The 23,161-nt window shown below is 38.3% G+C and overlaps 1 protein-coding gene across 2 annotated transcripts in view; it reads right to left on the bottom strand.

Moving 5' to 3' along the window:
• The window catches only part of EFCAB5 (EF-hand calcium binding domain 5), a 184,872-nt gene that overhangs the window by 143,674 nt on the left and 18,037 nt on the right, over positions 1 to 23,161 (bottom strand). The window contains exons 4-8 of one of the 2 annotated variants that reach the window (XM_027624634.1): positions 22,144 to 22,285; positions 20,304 to 20,376; positions 18,240 to 18,289; positions 17,635 to 17,697; positions 16,339 to 16,423 (exon numbers count right to left, since the gene is read on the bottom strand). In XM_027624634.1, coding sequence (XP_027480435.1) covers positions 16,339 to 16,423; positions 17,635 to 17,697; positions 18,240 to 18,281 — 190 coding nt within the window. In that variant the 5' untranslated portion in view covers positions 18,282 to 18,289; positions 20,304 to 20,376; positions 22,144 to 22,285. The remainder of the gene's footprint in view (positions 1 to 16,338; positions 16,424 to 17,634; positions 17,698 to 18,239; positions 18,290 to 20,303; positions 20,377 to 22,143; positions 22,286 to 23,161) is intronic. The other variant, XM_027624633.1, reaches the window with a different exon arrangement.

The following is a 23,161-nucleotide window of genomic DNA, read 5'->3' on the forward strand; positions in this document are numbered from 1 at the left end:
AATATCCATCACCAGGCTAACCCATCCCCCTACCCTCCTCCCCTCTAGAACCCTCAGTTTGTTTTTCAGAGTCCATTGTCTCTCATGGTTCATCTCCCCATCCGACTTACTCCCCTTCATTCTTCCCCTCCTGCTATCTTCTTTTTTTCTTTTTTCTTAACATATGTTGCATTATTTGTTTCAGAGGTACAGACCTGTGATTCAACAGTATTGCACAATTCACAGCGCTCACCATAGCACATACCCTCCCCAATGTCTATCACCCAGCCACCCCATCCCTCCCAACCCCCACCACTCCAGCAACCCTCAGTTTGTTTCCTGAGATTAAGAATTCCTCATATCAGCGAGGTCATATGATACATGTCTTTCTCTGATTGACTTATTTCACTCAGCATAACACCCTCCAGTTCCATCTACGTCGTTGCGAATGGCAAGATCTCATTCCTTTTGATGGCTGCATAATATTCCATTGTGTATATATACCACCTCTTCTTTATCCATTCATCTGTCGATGGACATCTTGGCTCTTTCCACAGTTTGGCTATTGTGGACATTGCTGGTATAAACATTGGGGTGCACGTACCCCTTCGGATCCCTACATTTGTATCTTTGGGGTAAATACCCAGTAGTGCAATTGCTGGATCGTATGGTAGCTCTATTTTCAACTGTTTGAGAAACCTCCATACTGTTTTCCAGAGTGGCTGCACCAGCTTGCATTCCCACCAACAGTGTAGGAGGGTTCCCCTTTCTCCACATCCCCGCCAACATCTGTCGTTTCCTGACTTGTTAATTCTAGCCATTCTGACTGGTGTGAGGTGGTATCTCATTGAGGTTTTGATTTGGATTTCCCTGAGGCCGAGCGATGTGGAGCACTTTTTCATGTGTCTTTTGGCCATTTGGATGTCTTCTTTGGAAAAATGTCTGTTCATGTCTTCTGCCCATTTCGTGATCGGATCATTTGTTCTTTGGGTGTTGAGTTTGATAAGTTCTTTATAGATTTTGGATACTAGCCCTTTATCTGATATGTCATTTGCAAATATCTTCTCCCATTCTGTCGGTTGTCTTTTGCTTTTGTGGACTGTTTCTTTTGTTGTGCAAAAGCTTTTTGTCTTGATGAAATCCCAATAGTTCATTTTTGCCCTTGCTTCCCTTACCTTTGGCGATGTTTCTAGGAAGAAGTTGCTGTGGCTGAGGTCGAAGAGGTTGCTGCCTCTGTTCTCCTTTAGGATTCTGATGGACTCCTGTCTCACATTTAGGTCTTTCAACCATTTAGAGTCTATTTTTGTGTGTGGTGTAAGGAAATGGTCCAGTTTCATTCTTCTGCATGTGGCTGTCCAATTTTCCCAACACCATTTGTTGAAGAGACTGTCTTTTTGCCATTGGACATTCTTTCCTGCTTTGTCGAAGATGAGTTGACTGTAGAGTTGAGGGTCCATTTCTGGGCTCTCGATTCTGTTCCATTGATCTGTGTGTCTGTTTTTGTGCCAGTACCATACTGTCTTGATGATGACAGCTTTGTAATAGAGCTGGAAGTCCGGAATTGTGATGCCGCCAGCTTTGCTTTTCTTTTTCAATATTCCTCTGGCTATTCGGGGTCTCTTCTGGTTCCATACAAATTTTAGGATTATTTGTTCCATTGCTTTGAAAAAAGTGGATGGTATTTTGATGGGGATTGCATTGAATGTGTCGATTGCTCTAGGTAGCATTGACATCTTCACAATGTTTGTTCTTCCAATCCATGAGCATGGAACGTTTTTCCATTTCTTTGTGTCTTCTTCAATTTCTTTCATGAGTATTTTATAGTTTTCTGAGTACAGATCCTTTGCCTCTTTGATTCAATTTATTCCTAGGTATCTTATGGTTTTGGGTGCAATTGTACATGGGATCGACTCCTTGATTTGTCTCTCTTCTGTCTTGTTGTTGGTGTATAGGAATGCCACTGATTTCTGTGCATTGATTTTATATCCTGCTACTTTACTGAATTCCTGTATGAGTTCTAGCCGTTTTGGGGTGGAGTCTTTTGGGTTTTCCACATACAGTATCATATCATCTGCAAAGAGTGAGAGTTTGATCACCTCTTTGCCGATTTGGATGCCTTTGATTTCTTTTTGTTGTCTGATTGCTGTGGCTAGGACTTCTAACACTATGTTGAATAGCAGTGGTGATAGTGGACATCCCTGCCGCGTTCCTGACCTTAGGGGAAAAGCTCTCAGCTTTTCCCCATTGAGAATGATATTCGCTGTAGGTTTTTCATAGATGGCTTTTATGATCTTGAGGTATGTACCCTCTATCCCTATACTCTGAAGAGTTTTGATCAAGAAAGGATGCTGTACTTTGTCAAATGCTTTTTCTGCATCTATTGAGAGGATCATATGACTCCTGTTCTTTCTTTTGTTAATGTATTGTATCACGTTGATTGATTTTGCAGATGTTGAACCCACCTTGCAGCCCAGGGATAAATCCCACTTGGTCGTGGTGAATAATCCTTTTAATGTACTGTTGGATCCTATTGGCTAGTATTTTGGTGAGAATTTTTGCATCCATGTTCATCAAGGATATTGGTCTGTAATTCTCCTTTTTGATGGGGTCTTTGTCTGGTTTGGGGATCAAGGTAATGGTGGCCTCATAAAATGAGTTTGGAAGTTTTCCTTCCATTTCTATTTTTTGGAACGGTTTCAGGAGAATAGGTATTAATTCTTCTTGAAATGTTTGATAGAATTCCCCTGGGAAGCCATCTGGCCCTGGGCTTTTGTTTGTTGGGAGATTTTTGATGACTGCTTCAATTCCTTAATGATTATAGGTCTGTTCAGGTTTTCTATTTCTTCCTGGTTCAGTTTTGGTAGTTGATACATCTCTAGGAATGCACCCATTTCTTCCAGGTTATCTAATATGCTGGCATAGAGTTGCTCATAATATGTTCTTATAATTCTTTGTATTTCTTTGGTGTTGGTTGTGATCTCTCCTCTTTCATTCATGATTTTGTTGATTTGGGTCATTTCTGTTTTCTTTTTGATAAGTCTGGGCAGCGGTTTATCAATCTTGTTAATTCTTTCAAAGAATCAGGTCCGAATTTCATTGATCTGTTCTACTGTTCTTTTGGTTTCTATTTCATTGATTTCTGCTCTGATCTTTATTATTTCTCTTCTCCTGCTGGGTTTAGGCTTCATTTGCTGTTCTTTCTCTAGCTCCTTTAGGTGTAGGGTTAGGTTGTGTATTTGAGACCTTTTTTTTCTTGAGAAAGGCTTGTATTGCTATATACTTTCCTCTCAGGACTGCCTTTGCTGTATCCCAAAGATTTTGAACAGTTGTGTTTTCATTTTCATTGGTTTCCATGAATTTTTTAAATTCTTCTTTAATTTCCTGGTTGACCCATTCATTCTTTAGTAGGATGCTCTTTAGCCTCCATGTATTTGAGTTCTTTCCAACTTTCCTCTTGTGATTGAGTTCTAGTTTCAAAGCACTGTGGTCTGAAAATGTGCAAGGAATAATCCCAATCTTTTGGTATCGGTTGAGACCTGATTTGTGATCTAGGATATGATCAATTCTGGAGAACATTCCATGGGCACTAGAGAAGAATGTGTATTCCGTTGCTTTGGGATGGAATGTTCTGAATATGTCTGTGAAGTTCATTTGGTCCAGTGTTTCATTTAAAGTCTTTATTTCCTTGTTGATCTTTTGCTTAGATGATCTGTCCATTTCAGTCAGGGAGTGTTAAAGTCCCCCACTTTATTGTATTGTTGTCAATGTGTTTCTTTGCTTTTGTTATTAATTGCCTTATAAAAGTGGCTGCTCCCATGTTAGGGGCATAGATATTTACAATTGTTAGATCTTCTTGTTGGATAGACCCTTTCAGTAAGATAGAGTGTCCTTCTTCATCTCTTATTACAGTCTTTGTTTTAAAATCTCATTTGTCTGATATAAGAATTGCCACCCCAGCTTTCTTTTGGTGTCCATTAGCATGGTAAATGGTTTTCCACCCCCTCACTTTCAATCTGGGGGTGTCTTTGGATCTAAAATGAGTCTCTTGCAGACAGCATATTGATGGGTCTTGTTTTTTAATCCAATCTGATAGCCTGTTCAGGGTAACTATTGAAAGATATGAATTTAGTGCCATTGTATTGCCTGTAAGGTGACTGTTACTGTATATTGTCTGTGCTCCTTTCTGATCTATGCTGCTTTTAGGCTCTCTCTTTGCTTAGAGGACCCCTCTCAATATTTCTTTTAGGGCTGGTTTTGTGTTTGCAAATTCCTTTAGTTTTTGTTTGTCCTGGAAGCTTTTTACCTCTCATTCTATTTTCAATGACAGCCTTGCTGGATATAGTATTCTTGGCTGCATATTTTTCTCGTTTAGTGCTCTAAAGATATCATGCCAGTCCTTTCTGGCCTGCCAGGTCTCTGTGGATAGGTCTGTTGCCAATCTAATGTTTCTGCCATTGTAGGTTACATATCTCTTGTCCCGAGATGCTTTCAGGATTTTCTCTTTGTCTCTGAGACTCGTAAGTTTTACTATTAGATGTCGGGGTGTGGACCTATTTTTATTGATTTTGAGAGGGGTTCTCTGTGCCTCCTGGATTTTGATGCCTGTTTCCTTCCCCACATTAGGGAAGTTCTCTGCTATTATTTGCTCCAATATTCCTTCTGCCCCTCTCTCTCTTTCTTCTTCTTCTGCGATCCCAATTATTCCAATGTTGTTTTGTCTTATGGTATCGCTTATCTCTCGAATTCTGCCCTCGTGATCCTGTAGTTGTTTATCTCTCTTTTTCTCAGCCTCTTTATTTTCCATCATTTGGTCTTCTATATCGCTGATTCTCTCTTCTGCCTCATTTATCCTAGCAGTTAGTGCCCCCATTTTTATTGCACCTCATAAATAGCCTTTTTGATTTTGACTTGGTTAGATTTTAGTTCTTTTATTTCTCCAGAAAGGGTTTCTCTAATAACTTCCACGGTTTTTTCAAGCCCAGCTAGTATCTTTAAAGTCATGATTCTGAACTCTAGGTCTGACATCGTACTAATGTCAGTATTGAGTAGGTCCCTGGCAGATGGTACTACCTCTTGTTCTTTTTGCTGAGGTGATTTTTTTTCGTCTTGTCATTTTGTCCAGAGGAGAACAGATAAATGAGAGAACAAAATGCTAACAGGTTAACAACGTCCCCAGCAAATATACTCTATACAAATCAGAAAAGACCTGAAACCAGGGGAAAAGAAAGGGAAAGAAAGAAAAAAGAAAGAGAAAAAGAAGAAAAAGATAAAAACAAACAAAAACAGAACAAAACAAAAAAAACCAGAATATGATCAAATATGATCAGGCTAGTGCATAGATTAGTGCCACACACTAGATTTTGGGTGTATTTTGGTCTGTTAGAAGAAAGTGCCTCCTAAAATTTTAAAGGAAGAAAGACTTATATATGTACAAAATAAGGATTGATACAATGAAGGGATGGAAGATGACTGTAAAGATGAAACTTATAAAAGGTTTTATAAATGGAATTGATAAGAAGTTGTTTGAAAGAAGAAAGAAGAAGATTTAAAAAAAAGAAAAAAGAAAAGAAAAAAAATGGGAGAGACTGTGATCAGGCAGGAGACTAGAACAAAGCCATACACTAGTGATTTAGGGTATATTTTGATCTGTTAGAAGAAACTGTATATCAAAATTTTAAAGAGAGAAGAACATATATATATGCCAAAAATAAGGGTAACTACTATGAAGGGATAAAATATGACTCTAAAAATGAAAAATAAAAAATGTTTTTTTTAAAAAAGGGATTGGTAAGATGTTGGTTGAAAAAGGGAAAAAGAAAAATTCAAAAAACAGTTAAAAAAATTAACTTTGAAAAACTAATGAATCATGGTAAAAAAGCCATGAATTCTATGTGCAGTATTCCCCTAGCGCTGGAGTTCTCCCGTTCTCCTTGATCGGTAAACTTGGTCTTGGCTTGCTGGCTGTTCGTGCTGATCTTCTGGGGGAGGGGCCTGTTGCCATGGTTCCCAAATGTCTTTGCCAGAGGCAGAATTGCCCCGCCGTTGTCGGTCCGGGCTAAGCAAGCTGCTTGGGTTTGCTCTCAGGAGCTTTTGTTCCCTGCAAGCTCTTGGCACAGCTTTGGAGGACCAGGGTGAAAATGGTGGCCTCCCACTCTCTGCCCGGAGGAGCTGAGAACTCGGGGCCCCGCTCCTCAGTGCACCCCCAGAGAAAAGCAGTCAATCACTCCCGTCTCCCTGGCCTCCAGCCGCACTCCACACTCACCCGGCCTGTGACCGAGCATTTCTATCTCTGGCACCCAACCCCGTGTGGATCTCCAAACCCAGCAGATCCCTGAGGTGCACTTCCCCGCCGCTCCTCCTGGGGGAGGGAGGGGAGTCTCCCCGGCTCTGCTGCTTGTTGGGTTCCTGCTGGAGGCGCAGTGGCCCAAGTGGGCCGGGGGTCACAGTTTATGGCCACCCTGAGCTGCGAGCCTGTGCCTCAGCTCTGTCTCTGCAGCGGCTTCCTCGCTCCAATACCTGAGCTCTGCTGCACTCAGGCACCCCGGTCTTTCTGTGACCCAAGGGTCCTGAGTCCACACTGTACCGCGAGGTTTCCACCTCCCGCTTAGCCACTGGAGTGACGTCCCTCAGCGGAACCGACTTCTAAAAGTTCCAATTTTGTGCTCTGCAGCTCTATCACTTGCCAGAAGCGGCCGACGGAGGCCCCCTCCCCCGCCGTCTATCCTCCCGAATATCGCCTCGGATTCACTTCTCCGCACGTCCTACCTTCCAGAAAGTGGTCGCTTTTCTGTTCAGAGAGTTGTTGCTACTCTCTTCTTTGATCTCCTGTTGAGTTCGTAGGTGTTCAGAATGGTTTGATCCCTATTCAGCTGAATTCCTGAGACCAGACGAAATCCAGGTCTCCTACTCCTCCGCTGTCTTGCTCCAAGAAGAATTTTCTATAGTTTTTAGAGTACAGATCCTTTGCTTCTTTGGTTAGGTTTATTTCTAGGTATTTTATCGTTTTTTGTGCAATTGTAAATGGGATCAAGTCCCTAATTTCTCCTTCTTCTGTCTCATTGTTAGTGTATAGAAATGCAACTGATTTCTGTGCATTGATTTTATAACCTGCCACTTTGCTGAATTCCTGTATGAGTTCTAGCAATTTTGGGGTGGAGTCTTTGGGGTTTTCCAGATAAAGTATCATGTCATCTGCAAAGAGTGCGAGTTTGACCTCTTCTTTGCTGATCCGGATGCCTTTTATTTCTTTTTGTTGTCCAATTGCTGAGGCTAGAACTTCTAGTACTATGTTGAATGACAGTGGTGATAGTGGACATCCCCGCCATGTTCCTGACCTTAGGGGGAAATCTCTCAGTTTTTCCCCATTGAGAATATTTGCTGTGGGCTTTTCATATATGGCTTTAATGATATTGAGGTACGTTGCTTCTATTCCTACACTGTGGAGAGTTTTAATGAAGAAAGGATGCTGTACTTTGTCAAATGCTTTTTCTGCATCTATTGAGAAGATCATATGGTTCTTGTCCTTTTTTTTTCATTGATGTAGTGTATCACATTGATTGATTGCCGATGACAAACCACACTTGCAGACCAGAAATAAATCCCACTTGATCGTGGTAAATAATCCTTTTAATGTACTGTTGGATCCTATTGGCTAATATTTTGGTGAGAATTTTTGTATCCATGTTCATCAGGGATATCTGTCTGTCATTCTCCTTTTTGGTGGGGTCTTTGTCTGGTTTTGGGATCAAAGTAATGCTGGCCTCATAGAAAGAGTTTGGAAGTTTTCCTTCCATTTCTATTTTTTGAAACAGCTTCAGAAGAATAGGTATTAATTCTTCTTTAAATGTTTGGTAGAATTCCCCTGGGAAGCCATCTGGCCCTGGGCTTTTGTTTGTTTGGAGATTTTTGATGACTGCTTCAATTTCCTTGCTGGTTATGGGTCTGTTCAGGTTTTCTATTTCTTTCTGTTTCAGTTTTGGTAGTTTATATGTCTCTAGGAATGCATCCATTTCTTCCAGATTGCTTAATTTGTTGGCATATAGTTGCTCATAATATGTTCATATAATTGTATTTCTTTGGTATTGGTTGTGATCGCTCCTCTTTCATTTATGATTTTATTTATTTGGGTCCATTCTCTTTTCTTCTTGGTAAGTCTGGCCAGGGGTTTATCAATCTTGTTAATTCTTTCAAAGAACCAGCTTCTAGTTTTGTTGATCTGTTCTACTATTCTACTAGTCTGGCCAGGGGTTTATCAATCTTGTTAATTCTTTCAAAGAACCAACTCCTAGTTTTGTTGATCTGTTCTACTATTCTTTTGTTGATCTGTTTCTATTTCATTGATTTCTGTTCTAATCTTTATTACTTCTCTTCTCCTGCTGGGTTTAGGCTTGACTTGCTGTTCCTTCTCCAGCTCCTTTAGGTGTAAGGTTAGTTGTATATTTGAGACCTTTCTTGTTTCTTGAGAAAGGCTTGTATTGCTATATACTTCCCTCTTAGGACCACATTTGCTGCATCCCACAGGTTTTGAACAGTTGTCTTTTCATTTTCATTTGTTTCCATGAATTTTTAAAATTCTTCTTTAATTTCCTGGTTGACCCATTCATTCTCTAGTAGGATGTTCTTTGGCGTCCATGTATTTTTGGTCTTCCCAAGTTTACTTTTGTGATTGAGTTAAAGTTTCAAAGCACTGTGGTCTGAAAATATTCAGAGAATGATCCCAATCTTTTGGTACCAGTTGAGATCTGATTTGTGACCAGTAGGTGATCTATTCTGGAGAATGTTCCATGGGCACTAGAGAAGAATGTGTATTCTGTTGCTTTGGGATGGAATGCTCTGAATAAATCTGTGAAGTCCATCTGGTCTCCATCTGGAAGCCCTTGTTTCCTTGTTGATCTTCTGCTTAGATGATCTGTCCATTGCAGTGAGTGGGGTGTTAAAGTCCCCTACTATTATTGTATTATTATCAATGTGTTTCTTTAATTTTGTTATTAATTGCTTTATATGATTGGCTGCTCCTATGTTAGGGGCATAAATATTTACAAATGCTAGATCTTCTTGTTGGATAGACCCTTTAATTATGATATAGTGTCCTTCCTCATCTCTTATTATATCTTTGGTTTAAAATCTAATTTATCTGATATAAAGATTGCCACCCCACCTTTCTTTTGGTGTCCATTAGCATGATAAATGGTTTTCCACCCCCTCATTTTCAATCTGGAGGTATCTTTGGGTCTAAAATGAGTCTCTTGCAGACAGCATATCAATGGGTCCTGCTTTTTATTCAATCTGATACCCTGTGTCTTTTGATTGGGGCATTTAGCCCATTTACATTCACAGTAACTATTGAAAGATATGAATTTGGTGCCATTGTATTACCTGTAAAGTGACTGTTACTGTATATTGTCTCTGTTCCTTGCTTTGCTTAGAGGATCCCTTTTAATATTTCTTGTAGGGCTGGTTTGGTGATCACAAATTTTTTTAGTTTCTGTTTGTCCTGGAAGCTTTTTATGACTCCTTCTATTTTGGATGACAGCCTAGCTGGATAAAGTATTGGCTGCATATTTCTCTCTTTTAGCAACCTGGATATATCATGCCAGTCCTTTCTGGCCTGCCAGGTCTCTGTGGATAGGTCTGCTGCCAGTCTAATGTTTCTACCCATGTAGGTTACAGACCTCTTGTCCTGAGCTGCTTTCAGGATTTTCTCTTTGTCTATGAGACAAAGAGAAATGTCACTATTATATGTTGGGGTTTTGAGCTATTTTTATTGATTTTGAGTGGGGTTCTCTGCCTCCTGGATTTTGATGCCTGTTTCCTTCCCCAGATTAGGAAAGTTCTCCACTATAATTTGCTCCAATATACCTTCAGCCCCTCTCTCTCTTTCCTCTTCTGGGATTCCAATTATTCTAATATTGTTTCACTTTATGGTATCACTTATCTCTAGAATTCTCCCCTGGTGATCCAGTAGTTGTTTATCTCTCTTTTTTCCAGCTTCTTTATTCTCCATCATTTGGTCTTCTATATCACTAATTCTCTCTTCTACCTCATTTATCTTAGCACTTAGAGCCTCCATTTTTTATTGCATCTCGTTAGTAGCCTTTTTGATTTTGACTTGATTAGATTTTAGTTCTTTTATTTCTCCAGAAAGGGATTCTCTAGTGTCTTCTATGCTTTTTTCAAGCCCAGCTAGTATCTTTATAATAGTTATTCTGAACCCTAGTTCCAACATCTTACTTATATCCATACTGATTAGGTCCATAGCAGTCATATTACCTCTTGTTCTCTTTTTTGAGGTGAGTTTTAACATCTTGTCATTCTGTCCAGAGAAGAATAGATGAGAGAACAAAATACTAAAATGGAAACAACGACCCCAGAGAAATATACACTAAACAAATCAGAAGAAATCCAAAACTGAAAAAAGAAAATTAAAAAGAAGAGAATATAATCAGACATGTGAGCAGAATAGAGCAATACACTAGATTCTGTGTGTATTTTGGTCTGTTTTGTTTTTTTTTTTTAGAAAACTAGATCCCAAAATTGTAAAGAAAGAAAAACTTATATATGTATAAAAATGAAATTAAATACAATGAAAGAATAGAATGTAACTGTAAAAATTAAAATTAAAAGACAAAAAAGAAAAAGAAGGAATATAAACAGACAGGTGAACAGAACAGAGCAATACACTATATCCTGAGTATATTTTAGTCTGTTTGTTAGAAGAAACTAAATTCCAAAATTGTAAAGAAAGAAAAACATATATATACAAAAATAAAATTAAAACAATGAAAGGATAGAATGTAACTGTAAGGATGAAAATTAAAAAGACTTTAACAAAAGAAGAAGACGAGGAAGAAGAAGAAGGAGAAGAAGAAGGAGGAGAAGGAGAAGGAGGAGGAGGAGGTTGAAAAATAAGAGAATATGATCAGACAGGTGAAGGGAACAGAGTCATGCACTAGATTCTGGGTGTATTTTGGTCTGTTTGTTAGAAGAAACCTCATTCCAAATTGTAAAGAAAGAAAAATATATGTACAAAAATAAAATTAAATACAATGAAAGGATAGAATGTAACTGTAAAAATGAAAATTTAAAAAGATTTTTAAAAAAGAGTTGGCCTGTCTCTCTCTCTGTCAAAGAAAGAAAGAAAGAAAGAAAGAAAGAAAGAAAGAAAGAAAGAAAGAAAGAAAGAAAGAAAGAAAGAAAGAAAGAAAGAAAGAAAGAAAGAAAGAAAGAAAGTCTGGAATTGTGATGCCTCCAACTTTGCTTTTCTTTTTCAAAGTTGCTTTGGCTATTTGGGGTCCTATAAGTTTCCATAATAAATTTAGGAGTGTTCATTCTAGTTCTGTGAAAAATGCTCTTGGTATTGTGATAAGGATTGCATTAAATCCATAGGTTGCTTTGGGTAGTATAGATATTTTAACAATATTTGTTCTTCCAATCCATGAGCATGGAATGTCTTTATATTTCTTTGTGTCATCTTCAATTTATTTCATCAGTGTTTTCTATAGTTTCAGAGTACATGTCTTACACCTCTTTGGTTAGGTTTATTCCTAGGTATCTTATTATTTTTGGTGCAGTTATAACTAGTTCATTCATTTTTCACTGCTTCATAGTATTTCATTATATGACCATACTGCAATGTACATTCTTATTCTCATTTTTGGGGGGAAGTTACCCACAAATATTTTTAAATTTGTTTTATTTATTTATTTAAAATTTCCTTAGAAATTTCCTTAGAAATTCCTAGACTTATTGAGAATACTCTGAAGAATTTTTTTATATCCTACCTAGATAGTATCCATCTTTCTGCCCAGGAAAAAATTAAGTAGTGTATGAGGAAACTCTTGAAAAGCCAGTATTTAATCTAAAGAATGTCTTATGTCCAATAGCAAATAGTATTTATGAATCTCCTCCCAAGTTTTTATTTCCTCTTTGGCTAATTCTCTTATTCCAATATGGGGGCAGTAAGGAAGGTAGTATAAACGCTCTCCCTTACCTCTCAGTTGGATTTGCCAACAAGTTAGTCACATTTTTGAGGGGGAGGGGATGTTTCCACTCTGGTTCATCCAATGCTCATTAACATACAATGATTTTGTTCTTGTTTTAAATAAGTGTGAAAGAGAGAAATTCTTTAAAGTCTGTGGGTTCTACTGTTACTCTCTTTGCTTTTACCCTCTCCAGCATAACCCAAAGAGTATCCTCTCCTGCTCTAAAGGTAGTGCTACAGATGCATAGCAACTTAATATCTACCCATGTGCCATGGTTCATATGCACACTCACACATGAACTAGGACATTCTCTAACTTGCTGCAGACTGCTAGTGCTTCTCTAGTGTGCTTGGCTATGATAGATTGCTAAGCAATAATCCTAGTGTTTGCACTGATATGCAGAGTGGAAGAAGATGTGCATTTGGTTACAACTCTAGTCAAACACTTCTCTCTTAGAGCCATAAAACCAAGAAAAGAAAAGGAGGCACAGCAATAGTAGGGTTAATAAATCAGAATTCTAAGCAAGCCTATCTGCAGCTGTCTTTTGACTGAGTGACCTCTGAGTTCAAGGACTATAAATTATAGCACTGCCCAAGGGCAAATTCTGAGGTTCAACTGAAAATAGTTTCAAACAGGTACTGGGTTTTTTAGCAGGTTTATGCTTGGACATTCCCAAACCTTTTACAGATTGACTGATTCATTATACATTTACTTAATAATAATGATGCCTCATTTTGTGGCAGGCACTATGCTAAGCACCAGAATTCTTTTTCAGGATTACCTTCCTAAACACTTCATAGCATTAAAAACCTTTCAAATTCTTCCCCAACATGTACACCTTCACCCCTGTATTAATCCACCTTCTAACATACAAAGACTTACTCGGGTACTTTGGGCATAAATGCTTCCAACTAAATAAGTAGGGACACAAAAGAATTCCATATTCATATTTTGAAAGGTCCATCCTTAAAAATGACTTTTATCATTTCTTGCACTTAGTTCATTGCTCCCTGCTGGGAATGGCCTTGGTACAAACCTATTTAAGGGCATATATAGGAATGAATTATTATCCACATTCTAATAAGCTTTAGCAGATTCTTCACAAGAGGGCTTATAACATTAGTGGGACTGGCTACTGATTAAACTGGTGCAAATTGATCCAGCAAGGCTATTCAACTAAATTTGTGATGTTCTCCTTAAATACAAGCCCTGTCTGACTTCTCCAAAGAAGACATACAAATGGCTAACAGACACATGAAAAAATGTCCATCATCATTAGCCATCAGGGAAATTAAAATCAAAACTACATTGAGATACCACCTTACACCAGTTAGAATGGCAAAAATTGACAAGGCAAGAAACAACAAATGTTGGAGAGGTTGTGGAGAAAGGGGAACCCTCTTACACTGTTGGTGGGAATGCAAGTTGGTATAGCCACTATGGAAAACAGTGTGGAGATTCCTCAAAAAATTAAAAATAGAGCCACCCTATGACCCAGCAATTGCAGTACTGGGTATTTACCCCAAAGACATAGATGTAGTGAAAAGAAGGGCCATATGCACCCCAATGTTCACAGCAGCAATGTCCGCAATAGCCAAACTGTGGAAAGAGCCAAGATGCCCTTCAACAGATGAATGGATAAAAAAGATGTGGCCCATATATACAATGGAATATTACTCAGCCATCAGAAAGGATGAATACCCAACTTTTACATCAATGTGGATGGGACTGGAGATTATGCTAAGTAAAATAAGTCAAGCAGAGAAAGTCAATTATCATATGGTTTCACTTATTTGTGGAACATAAGGAACAGCATGGAGGACATTAGGAGGATGGGAAAAATGAAGGGGGGGAAATCGGAGGGAGAGACAAACTGTGAGAGACTATGGACTCTGAGAAACAAACAGGGTTTTACAGGGGAGGGGGTGGGGGGATGTGTCAGCCTGGTGATGGGTATTAAGGAGAGCATGTACTGCATGGAGCACTGGGTGTTATACAAAAACAATAATCGTGGATCACTACATCAAAAACTAATGATGGGGGCGCCTGGGTGGCTCAGTCGGTTAAGCGTCTGCCTTCGGCTCAGGTCATGATCCTGGAGTCCTGGGATCGAGTCCCGCATCGGGCTCCCTGCTCGGCGGGGAGTCTGCTTCTCCCTCTGACCTTCTTCCCTCTCATGCTCTCTCTCTACCATTCTCTCTCTCCCAATAAATAAATAAAAATCTTTAAAATAAAAAAATTAAAAAAACTAATCATGTATTATATGGTGACTAACATAACATAATAAAATTAAATTAAAAAAAAAAAAAGCCCTGTCTGAAACTCAGCTGGCTTGATTCTAACATTTGTACAGAAGGTAGAATGACTAGAAAGGAGGAAAAGAAGCACTATTAAATACTATTGGAATCAAGATTCAATAGCTGTAGGAAAAGGAATTTTCCTACAAAACTTTGTTAATCTTAGGGCTATGAAATAAGAACAGATTTGAGCAAACATATTTTCTCTCTTTTAATATTTTATTTTTAACTAATCTCTACATCCAACATGGGGCTTGAACTTAAATCCCTAAGATCAAAAGTTGCACGCCCTACCAACTGAGCCAGCCAGGCACTCTGAACAAACATATTTTCAAAAAATGACTTCTCAAAATGTCAGTTAAGCTCATATCCTGAAAAGTACAATAACTAGGATAAAGAAATGAGGAATTCACACGTATACTTAAACACAATATTTTCTTTGCAAAGATCTGTATTTGAGTGCATTCTGAGAGCTGCCTGACAAGATAACATAATTTTAATTTTGACAAGTATGTAACAAGAATAAAGACCCTTCCTTTGTTATGTTGAAATTAAATTAACAGTTCCTATTCCCACTTCTTACACACTCTCTCACACACACACACACGTTTACAAAGAGAGATTTAAAATATTAGGCTTAATAGTGACTGGTCACTGAATAAAGAAGTATAATGCATTGCAACTGATACTGCAATAAGCAATTGCAGTGTTTTCAGTATATATCATATACTGGGGTGAATAGACTTAAACAAAACACACTCCCCTCTACCATACATTGAAAAGCAATAACGGAAATTGAAAGTACAAGAACAGGAAAATACCACAAACTCTTGATTGGTAAGTTTTCTAGAGAGGCAATCAGTCACATTATGGAATACATGTGTGAAGTTTTGTATGTGCAAATTTGGTCACAAACCGATTAAAGTGAAAACCTAATTAAATTTATAACAATTTTGTTTGGCATGTTTAAAATGAAAGAGTTCATTTAAAAACCTGGCTGAAGGGCATCTGGCTGGCTCTGTCAGAAGAGCTTGCGACTTTTGATCTCGGGGTCATAAGTTCAAGCCCCACCTTACATGTTAGAGATTACTAAAAATAAATAAATAAACTTAAAAAAAAAAACCTGGCTGAAATGATTAAGGTAAAGGTAAAGTATATGTAGCAGTAATAGTGGTGGAGGGTGGGAGTGAGGGTTGCGGGGAGAGGCAGTGGAGAGGGACAGTCCAAGAAACTTTTTAGAAGTTAGTGAAGCTATGAAAATATTATGAGTTTACAATAAAAACAGAATATGTGTTGGAAAGTTTGGTTCTTAATGTGTACGTATTATAATGTATGTTAATAAGAAAAAATAGTAAATAATTGCTTTTAGTTGGTTTAACAGACAGAAAACGCTTTGGAGAAAAATAAGTACCTAAAAGTTATAAGTAGTATCTATATAGCAATTTATAGTTTAGAAAATGCTTTAATAATTATTATTATAATTCAATCTATCACAGCCTAGCACATACTAAACACTTAATGCTTTAAAATGAATAGAAGCAAATTTCAATTAATTAAATTGTTAAATTTCAGACAGTGTCAAGAATTTTTATTGCACAGGATTTCACTAAGTATCTGAAGTTAGAAGAACTGTAATGACAGGGATGAATGTCTTTCCCACTTATTTTTTTGTCTCTGATCCTATAAATTTCCAATGAGCATAATTATGTGGGATTTGGGTTAAGGATGGGGCTAGAAGTCAAACAGAATAAATGTGTGGTCAAAGTACAGAGGTAAAAAGGAGAAACAAACAAACAAAAAACAATAAGCCTGCCAAATCACTTGTGTTCTTCATCTTATTTTTGTATTAATGGGTATGCGTCAGTCAGCTCTCAGCTAAATTTTCTCTTTAAGCACAAGATGAATAAAGTTGCCTCGAAAGTATTAATAGATGGTGAGGGGAGTACATTTTTAACTATTTCCCAAATTTAAAATACCCCTTGGATTATATTTTTTTAAAGGTAAAATCTTAAGGAATGCATCCCCAATGAAAATACAAATATTTTAAATTCCACTGTATAGGGGGAAGGCTAGTTCTCTACCTTGGGATTTGATTTCATCTGCTGTTGTTTCTGCCTCATTGCTGAGGGTGTCTAATGCAAAGCTGCCTGGTTCACTCTGTGAACTCTGAAAGAAGAAAAGAAACATCAATTTCTGAGAAAAGAAACCTTTTCCTCAAAGGTACATCAACTCTCCCAGTTAAAGAATGCAGATAAATGCCTTGTAGGAGTTACCAAACATACCTGCTTAATTTTTCTAGAATTTAATGCTGTGTATTAGAAGCAAAGCAGTAATCACAGTCTTACTGCATCAACAAGATAAAATGCATTGGCTCAACATGTCATCCCATCTTCCTGTGGCTAACAAAGTGATGTGCTAAGAATATTATCCCAGATGTACATTAATCCTCAAAGTATTATATAAGGTATACAATACTTTCTAGAAATATAATTTGAGACCACCGCATAGTGAAATCGGACTTTTGAAAATGCTACTGTTTTACTATTAGAATCACTTTCCATGTTTGTGGTGGAAAGAAAAATAATTCATGGGCGCCTGGGTGGCTCAGATGGTTAAGAATCTGCCTTCGGCTCAGGTCATGATCCCAGGGTCCTGGGATCGAGTCCCGCATCAGGCTCCCTGCTCAGCGGGAGCCTGCTTCTCCCTCTGCTTCTCTCTCTCCCTCTCCCTCTGTCTCTCATGAATAAATAAATAAAATCTTTAAAAAAAAAAAAAGAAAAATAATTCATCTTAACTGAAGAAATTAAAGCTTGGTTTTCTGAATAAATGGTGGCAAATAGCTTTTTGTGCTCATGCTGATGTAGTTTTGTTTGTTTTGTTTTCATGCTGACATAGTTTTAAAAGAATGATAATAGCATATTTTTAAGACTCATATTAGTGAACTTAATGGTGAATCATATTTTTAATTGCCTCATCTTTTGTATAGAATGTTCTTCTTCATTGAAGTCTTGTATTCAAATAAATATAAAGTTACTTAAATTATTAACATGGGAATTATGTTTTCAGAATGAATAGTGAAGTTACCCTAAAAACTGGTGGTTATTGTACTCAGGGTAATAGTTCTGATTTTAGAAAGCATGCTTTATTTACCTATAGTTTATAATAGCTTTTCACAAATAATTTACCTGTCCACGGAAGCTTCCTGCAACTGACTCAAATGAATCAGCTTAATGATTACCATGAGTTTGCTCTTTCTCATTTACCATTTTGTTTACCTTTTTGAATACCCACATATTTTCTTTTCCTTCTTCATAAGGAAACTAATTTGTCCAGTTTACTCTCCAGCATTAACATCTGATTATTCATGAAAACTCTACCTCAGTAGGCTCTTTGACTTCAGGTGCTTCCTCTTTCCTTTCTTTGTCTTCTTTTCCATCTCCCTGAAATGAAAACAGTGTTAATAAGTGGCATCCAAAAGAAGCTAAAGATAAAATTAACATCTTATACTCTAGTATAGCAAGCTTTTTATGTAAAAAAATTTACGTAACAGGCAAACATCACACCAAATAAAATCATACAAAGTAGCTGTATTAACAAATTCAAACAGTAACAGACTTGTTATAAATGCCAACCAACTAGAAGCAGACTACTGTGACCCAACTATCATTTGACACCCCCCAACCCCTTTTTCTTAAGTAGACTACGTACCCAGCATGGAGCCCAACTCGGGGCTTGAACCATGACCTGGAGATCAAGACTGAGCTGAGATCAAAATTTGGATGCTTAACCAACTGAGCAATCCAGGCACCCCTGACCCCCCCTTTTTTTCAGCACTTTTGTCACAACCTGATGCAGAATATTTCAACTAAAAAGAGAAATAATTAAGTGATAAAATATGATATTGCATCTCAATTTTCTCAAGAATGTTGACTTCCAAATCCTCTCATAGTTAAGTGGTTAGAAATCTATGTAAGCCAGATACCTGAGCAGGTTTGGGTTCCTCTTGAGATGCTGATTCACTCATCTGGGCCACTGAAAAGTATCATCAAATGGTAGGGAAAAGTATTACCAGACCAATATTAATAACAAAATGAGAGAGAAAATATTAGTAAACAACAAAAAGTACTACAGAAGACCAAAATCACCCCCAACCCCCAATGCATGCCATCATTCTATTGAATGGTAAGTTCTCAACTGCTAAACTTTTCAAACTCTGCTACTGTTATTGCTGTTGTTACTGGCCAAAACTAGATTAGTGCTAGGCTAGTACCCAGGGAGACAGGAAAACTCAACCATTAATAATCACCACCATTATTATTTTAAAAAGAAACCCACACACGGCAACAATAATGCAAGTGAATTTTTTAAAAACATTATCACCCTCATGAATTTTTGAAATAACAATTCAGATGAGGTGAAGTGAAATTTTGATGGCTACCCAATTCATGTGAGAAAGGCATATAGACAGAGTAATAATCTCACTACAAAGCATTTTATTGAATGAGGAGTTCTGAGAGGAATGTGATTTATCTTGTTTATTCATATTAAAGAATTAAAATGGACAATTATCAGATCTCTACTTCACTGCAAATGACTGCAAATTCGGTCACAAATTATCAAAATCATTGCTGTGCCAAAAATCATTTAAGAATTTGTGTATATTTAGGCTAGGTGCTATGTAAAAACTAAATTTTATATCCGTGGCCTCTGCCTCTAGGGCAGTTACAATCTAGGGAATAATTTGAAATGGTATCTTTATACTGTGCTAGAGTATTTGCATTTCTTTTTATCAAAACAGCACATATTCTAGTTGAATAAACCGAAATTACTGCCTTTGGAGACAACAGATTCCAACACTTTAGAATAGCTGCCTCAAAGCCTTTTTGAAGTAGTTCATAAATAATAAATAATATAAAATAGATTTCTTTGGTAGGTCCCAACTGTACATTCTCACAGACTGCTTTCTTTGCTTTTGGTGTCCATCTCCTGAAATTGCTAAGAAGTTCCCTTCCGTTTCTTTTAAAATCCGTTTTGTTTGGATGCACCCAGATAAATCCAATGCAATAAACCTTTATTGGGTGTCTTCTCTATGCAGGTAGACATTAGGGTTGTAAAGATGAGTAAGATTTGTGCTCAGGGAAACAGGAAAACTTCCTTTGAAGAGTTCCTAGTTTAGTGATGGAAAAAGCGATAAACAGATGCAATTCAATCTGCAAAGTTCAAAAGTAGAGGTGCATATAAAACGCTAAGGAACACAGAGGAATAAGCAATTACTTTTCCCAGGGCGGTCAGGGAAGTTTTCACAGAAAGATAGATTTCTAAACTGGATTTTAACAGGCTAATAAGACATTTTTGTGTAAAGGAGCAGGGGGAAGAACATTTGAGGCAGAAGGAGCAATACACACTAGGGTATGCAAGTTCAAAAAGTGAAATACTGATGGAGCAGAGCATACTTACATAAAAGAAAATTATAGGAGATGCGGCTGAAAAAGTCACTTTTCAATCTGTAAAGGTTTATCAAGCTGAATCAAGGAGTTTGGACTTTACTCTCTGCTTTTTAAGCACAGGATAGATGGGATCAAATTGGTGTCTTTTAAAAAGTTACCTCCACCAGCAAATACTAGAATTATGAAAGACTGGGGGAAGAGAGAACAAAGGTAGATTTTGCACCTGAAATGTTGCACCTGCAGTAAATGGCCCTCACTCTAGTCTAGGTTCTGCCAGACATTGCCAATACCCTAACCATACCCCTTCAGCTTTACTTTTACAGTACCTGTGGATGGTTTCTGACCTCAAGCACCTGGAATTCTGTCTGAGCATTCCTGCCAGTCCAAATGTGGGGATAGGCGAGAAGTGCGTGGGAGTTGATATCTTACAGGATAAGCCTCAGCCAGTGATGGATAAGAAATTGCATATAGTCCCATAGGTGGAATGTTTCTGTCTCTCAGAGTTCCCCAATGGGATAGAATCACAGTTGTCTACAGTGCAACCTGCCCAATGATACAGGTGTCTTTCACTTTTCTGTATTACTTCCCTACTCCCTTACCATTATTTCCTGGAACCACCTCCCAGATGAACTTGCACTCAACTCCTTGGATCAGGGTCTATTCTGAGGGAACCTAAACTAAAACAGATATAATGATCAGGACTGGGGGCAAAATTGGATCTAAAGAGTAAAAGAGAAATAGTTAATGTTCACTGAGTGTTTTTTTTCATATTTAGAAGGCTGAATGGATGATGATGCCATTAAATGAAATAAGGAAAGGAGAGAAAACAGGTTGGAGGAATGATAAGAGCTTGGGTTTGGAGGTGTTAACACGTTTAAGATACCTATTCAGTAGTCTGATAGAAGTTTCCAGCAAGAATCTTAATGACACTGAAATATATCATGGTGCATTGGTAGGAAGTTATGCAGAATCAGTTCCACTGGAAAATGATAGAAACACTGTCCAGTCTGAACAGTACTAACTTGCATTTTAATTACTCAAAACGCATAGCATTCTGCACACCTCATGCTCCCACCCATGAGATTGTAGAGTCATTCTACTTAGATTGTCAGCTATGAGACAGAGTTTTTGTGAATCTGTTAATGGCCCTTTACATGCACTCCCAGTAGATTTATAAATTGGTGAATTACAGCATTTGGCATCTTGATTGGCAAGACTGTCAGTCATATATTAAAGGGTAGCCAGTTATCCTTGAGGAAGGGGTTTCCCAGTGTAAGAGAGAAATCATACACAATTCTGATTTGTCAGACTAATAGAAGATCAGAAATGTCATTTAGCTAGATTTCATGAGTCTTAAACCCCTGGGTACTGACAGAAAGATGCATTTGCAGGAGGCTGCTAGTGGAACTCACCCATAAGAATATCTTCTAGGAGAAGAAAGAAAAAAGCTAAAGATAAACCCTTGCTGATGAACACTTAAAGGTAAGGCTAGGAAAGAAAAGCCAGGATAAGAGAGAGATAACTGCTGAGAATGGCAGGAGATTCCTGCAGCTATTTATCTGCACGCTGCTGGCCTGACTCCCATTATCAGCCTCTACCCACTGTGCATAGGCCACAGCAGGCTCCTGCAGCCCCACAAGTATATGCCAATGGCCAAGGTCTGTACAGCTATTGGTGGATCTGGATTGAACCCCAACCCCTGTCATTGGTCTGCATAGCTCCACTCACTTGCAGTTAACCCTACAGTTGTACACCTGCAATACACCAGCCCCAACTCCCATCACTGGCCTCCCCTGTCAAACACATGCCTACAGCTAGCCCCTATAGTCACCCATGTACACATTGACAGCCAGAGCCACTGCAGCTGCCTATGTGCCTGCAGTTGGTCCCAGCCCCTGCTGAGGGCCCTAACCTTCACTACTGCACATCTGTCTGCAACTGGCCCCTGCAGCCAGCCTCCTCAACTGACCCCACAGCCAACTCTGTGCACACCACTGGCTGTGGCCACCATCACTGTCTGGCATGGTCCCTAGCCAGTAGACTGGAGGTTCTGTTAAAGAATCCAACAGTCCTGGGGTACCCCGGTGGTTCAGTTGCTTAAGCATCTGACAATTTTGGCTCAGGTCATGATCTTGGTGTCCTGGGATCGAGCCCTGTGTCGGGCTCCATGCTTAGCAGGGAGTCTGCTTTAGGATTCTTTCCCTCTCCCTCTGCCCCTCCCCCAGCTCAGGTGCGCTCTCTCTCTCTTTCTCTAAAATAAAATAAAATAAATAAATCTTAAAAAAAAAAAAAAGAATCCAACAGTCCTCACAGCCATTGTGTACTGCCTGAAGCTCTCACCAAGGATTATGCAGTTGTTGATGTCATGGACCATAGCTTCCTGAGTCAATGAGACACCATGCCACCCCCCACCCATCCCCATCCACAGGCACTACATACCCTCACACTTGGCATCCTGCAGCACTAGACCAAGGGTCAGGGCATGTTCCAGCATGCCCCCAAATACAGGTGAAGGTCTTTCCCTACCAAAATGATTCCATAAAGTCTGGAAGAGGTGACTCTTCTTCAAACACACAAACACCTACAAAAGTGACAGGGATCACAAAGAATCAAGAAAACATGACACCACTAAAGGAACACAGTAAACTTCCAATAATGGACCCCAAAGAAGTAGAGATTCATAAATTACCCAAGAAAGAATTCAAAATAATTGTTTTAAAGATGCTCAGAATGCTACAAGAGAACAGAGATAAACAGTTTGATAAAATAAGGAAAATAATAAAAGAATGAAATGATAAGTTCCACAAAGAGAAAAACATAAAAAGGAACACCAGAAATTTTAGAGCTGGAGAATACAAGGACTGAAATGAATTCAATGAAGAGTTTCAATAGCAGACTAGATCAAGCAGAAGAAAGAATGGCGAATATGAACACAGATTCATTATTATTATTATTATTGAAGTATAGTTGATATACAATGTTACATTAGTTTCAGGTGTACAACATAGTGATTTGACAAATCTATACACTATGCTATGCTCACCACAGGTGTAGCTATCAACTGTCACCATGTAATGCTGTTATAATACCATTGACTATATTCCCTATGCTGTACTTTTTATCCCTGTGACTTATTCATTCCATAGCTGGAAGCCTGTGTCTCCCATTACCTTCCATTTTGCTTATCCCTCAATTCTCTCTCCTGTGACAACCATCTCTTTGTTCTCTGTATTTATGAGTTTGTTTTTGCTTTTTGTTTATTTATTTTGTTTTTATAGATTCTACATATAAGTAAAATCATGTGGTATCTGTCTTTCTCTGACTTATCTCATTTAGCATACCCTCTGGGTCCATCCATGTTGTCACAAATGACAAGATCTCATTCTTTTTTTATGGCTGAGTAATATTCCCGTGTGTGTGTGTGTGAGAGAGAGAGAGAGAGAGAGAGAGAGAGCAA

Source organism: Zalophus californianus, chromosome 16 (assembly GCF_009762305.2).
Source record: "Zalophus californianus isolate mZalCal1 chromosome 16, mZalCal1.pri.v2, whole genome shotgun sequence".
Taxonomy (NCBI): domain Eukaryota; kingdom Metazoa; phylum Chordata; class Mammalia; order Carnivora; family Otariidae; genus Zalophus; species Zalophus californianus.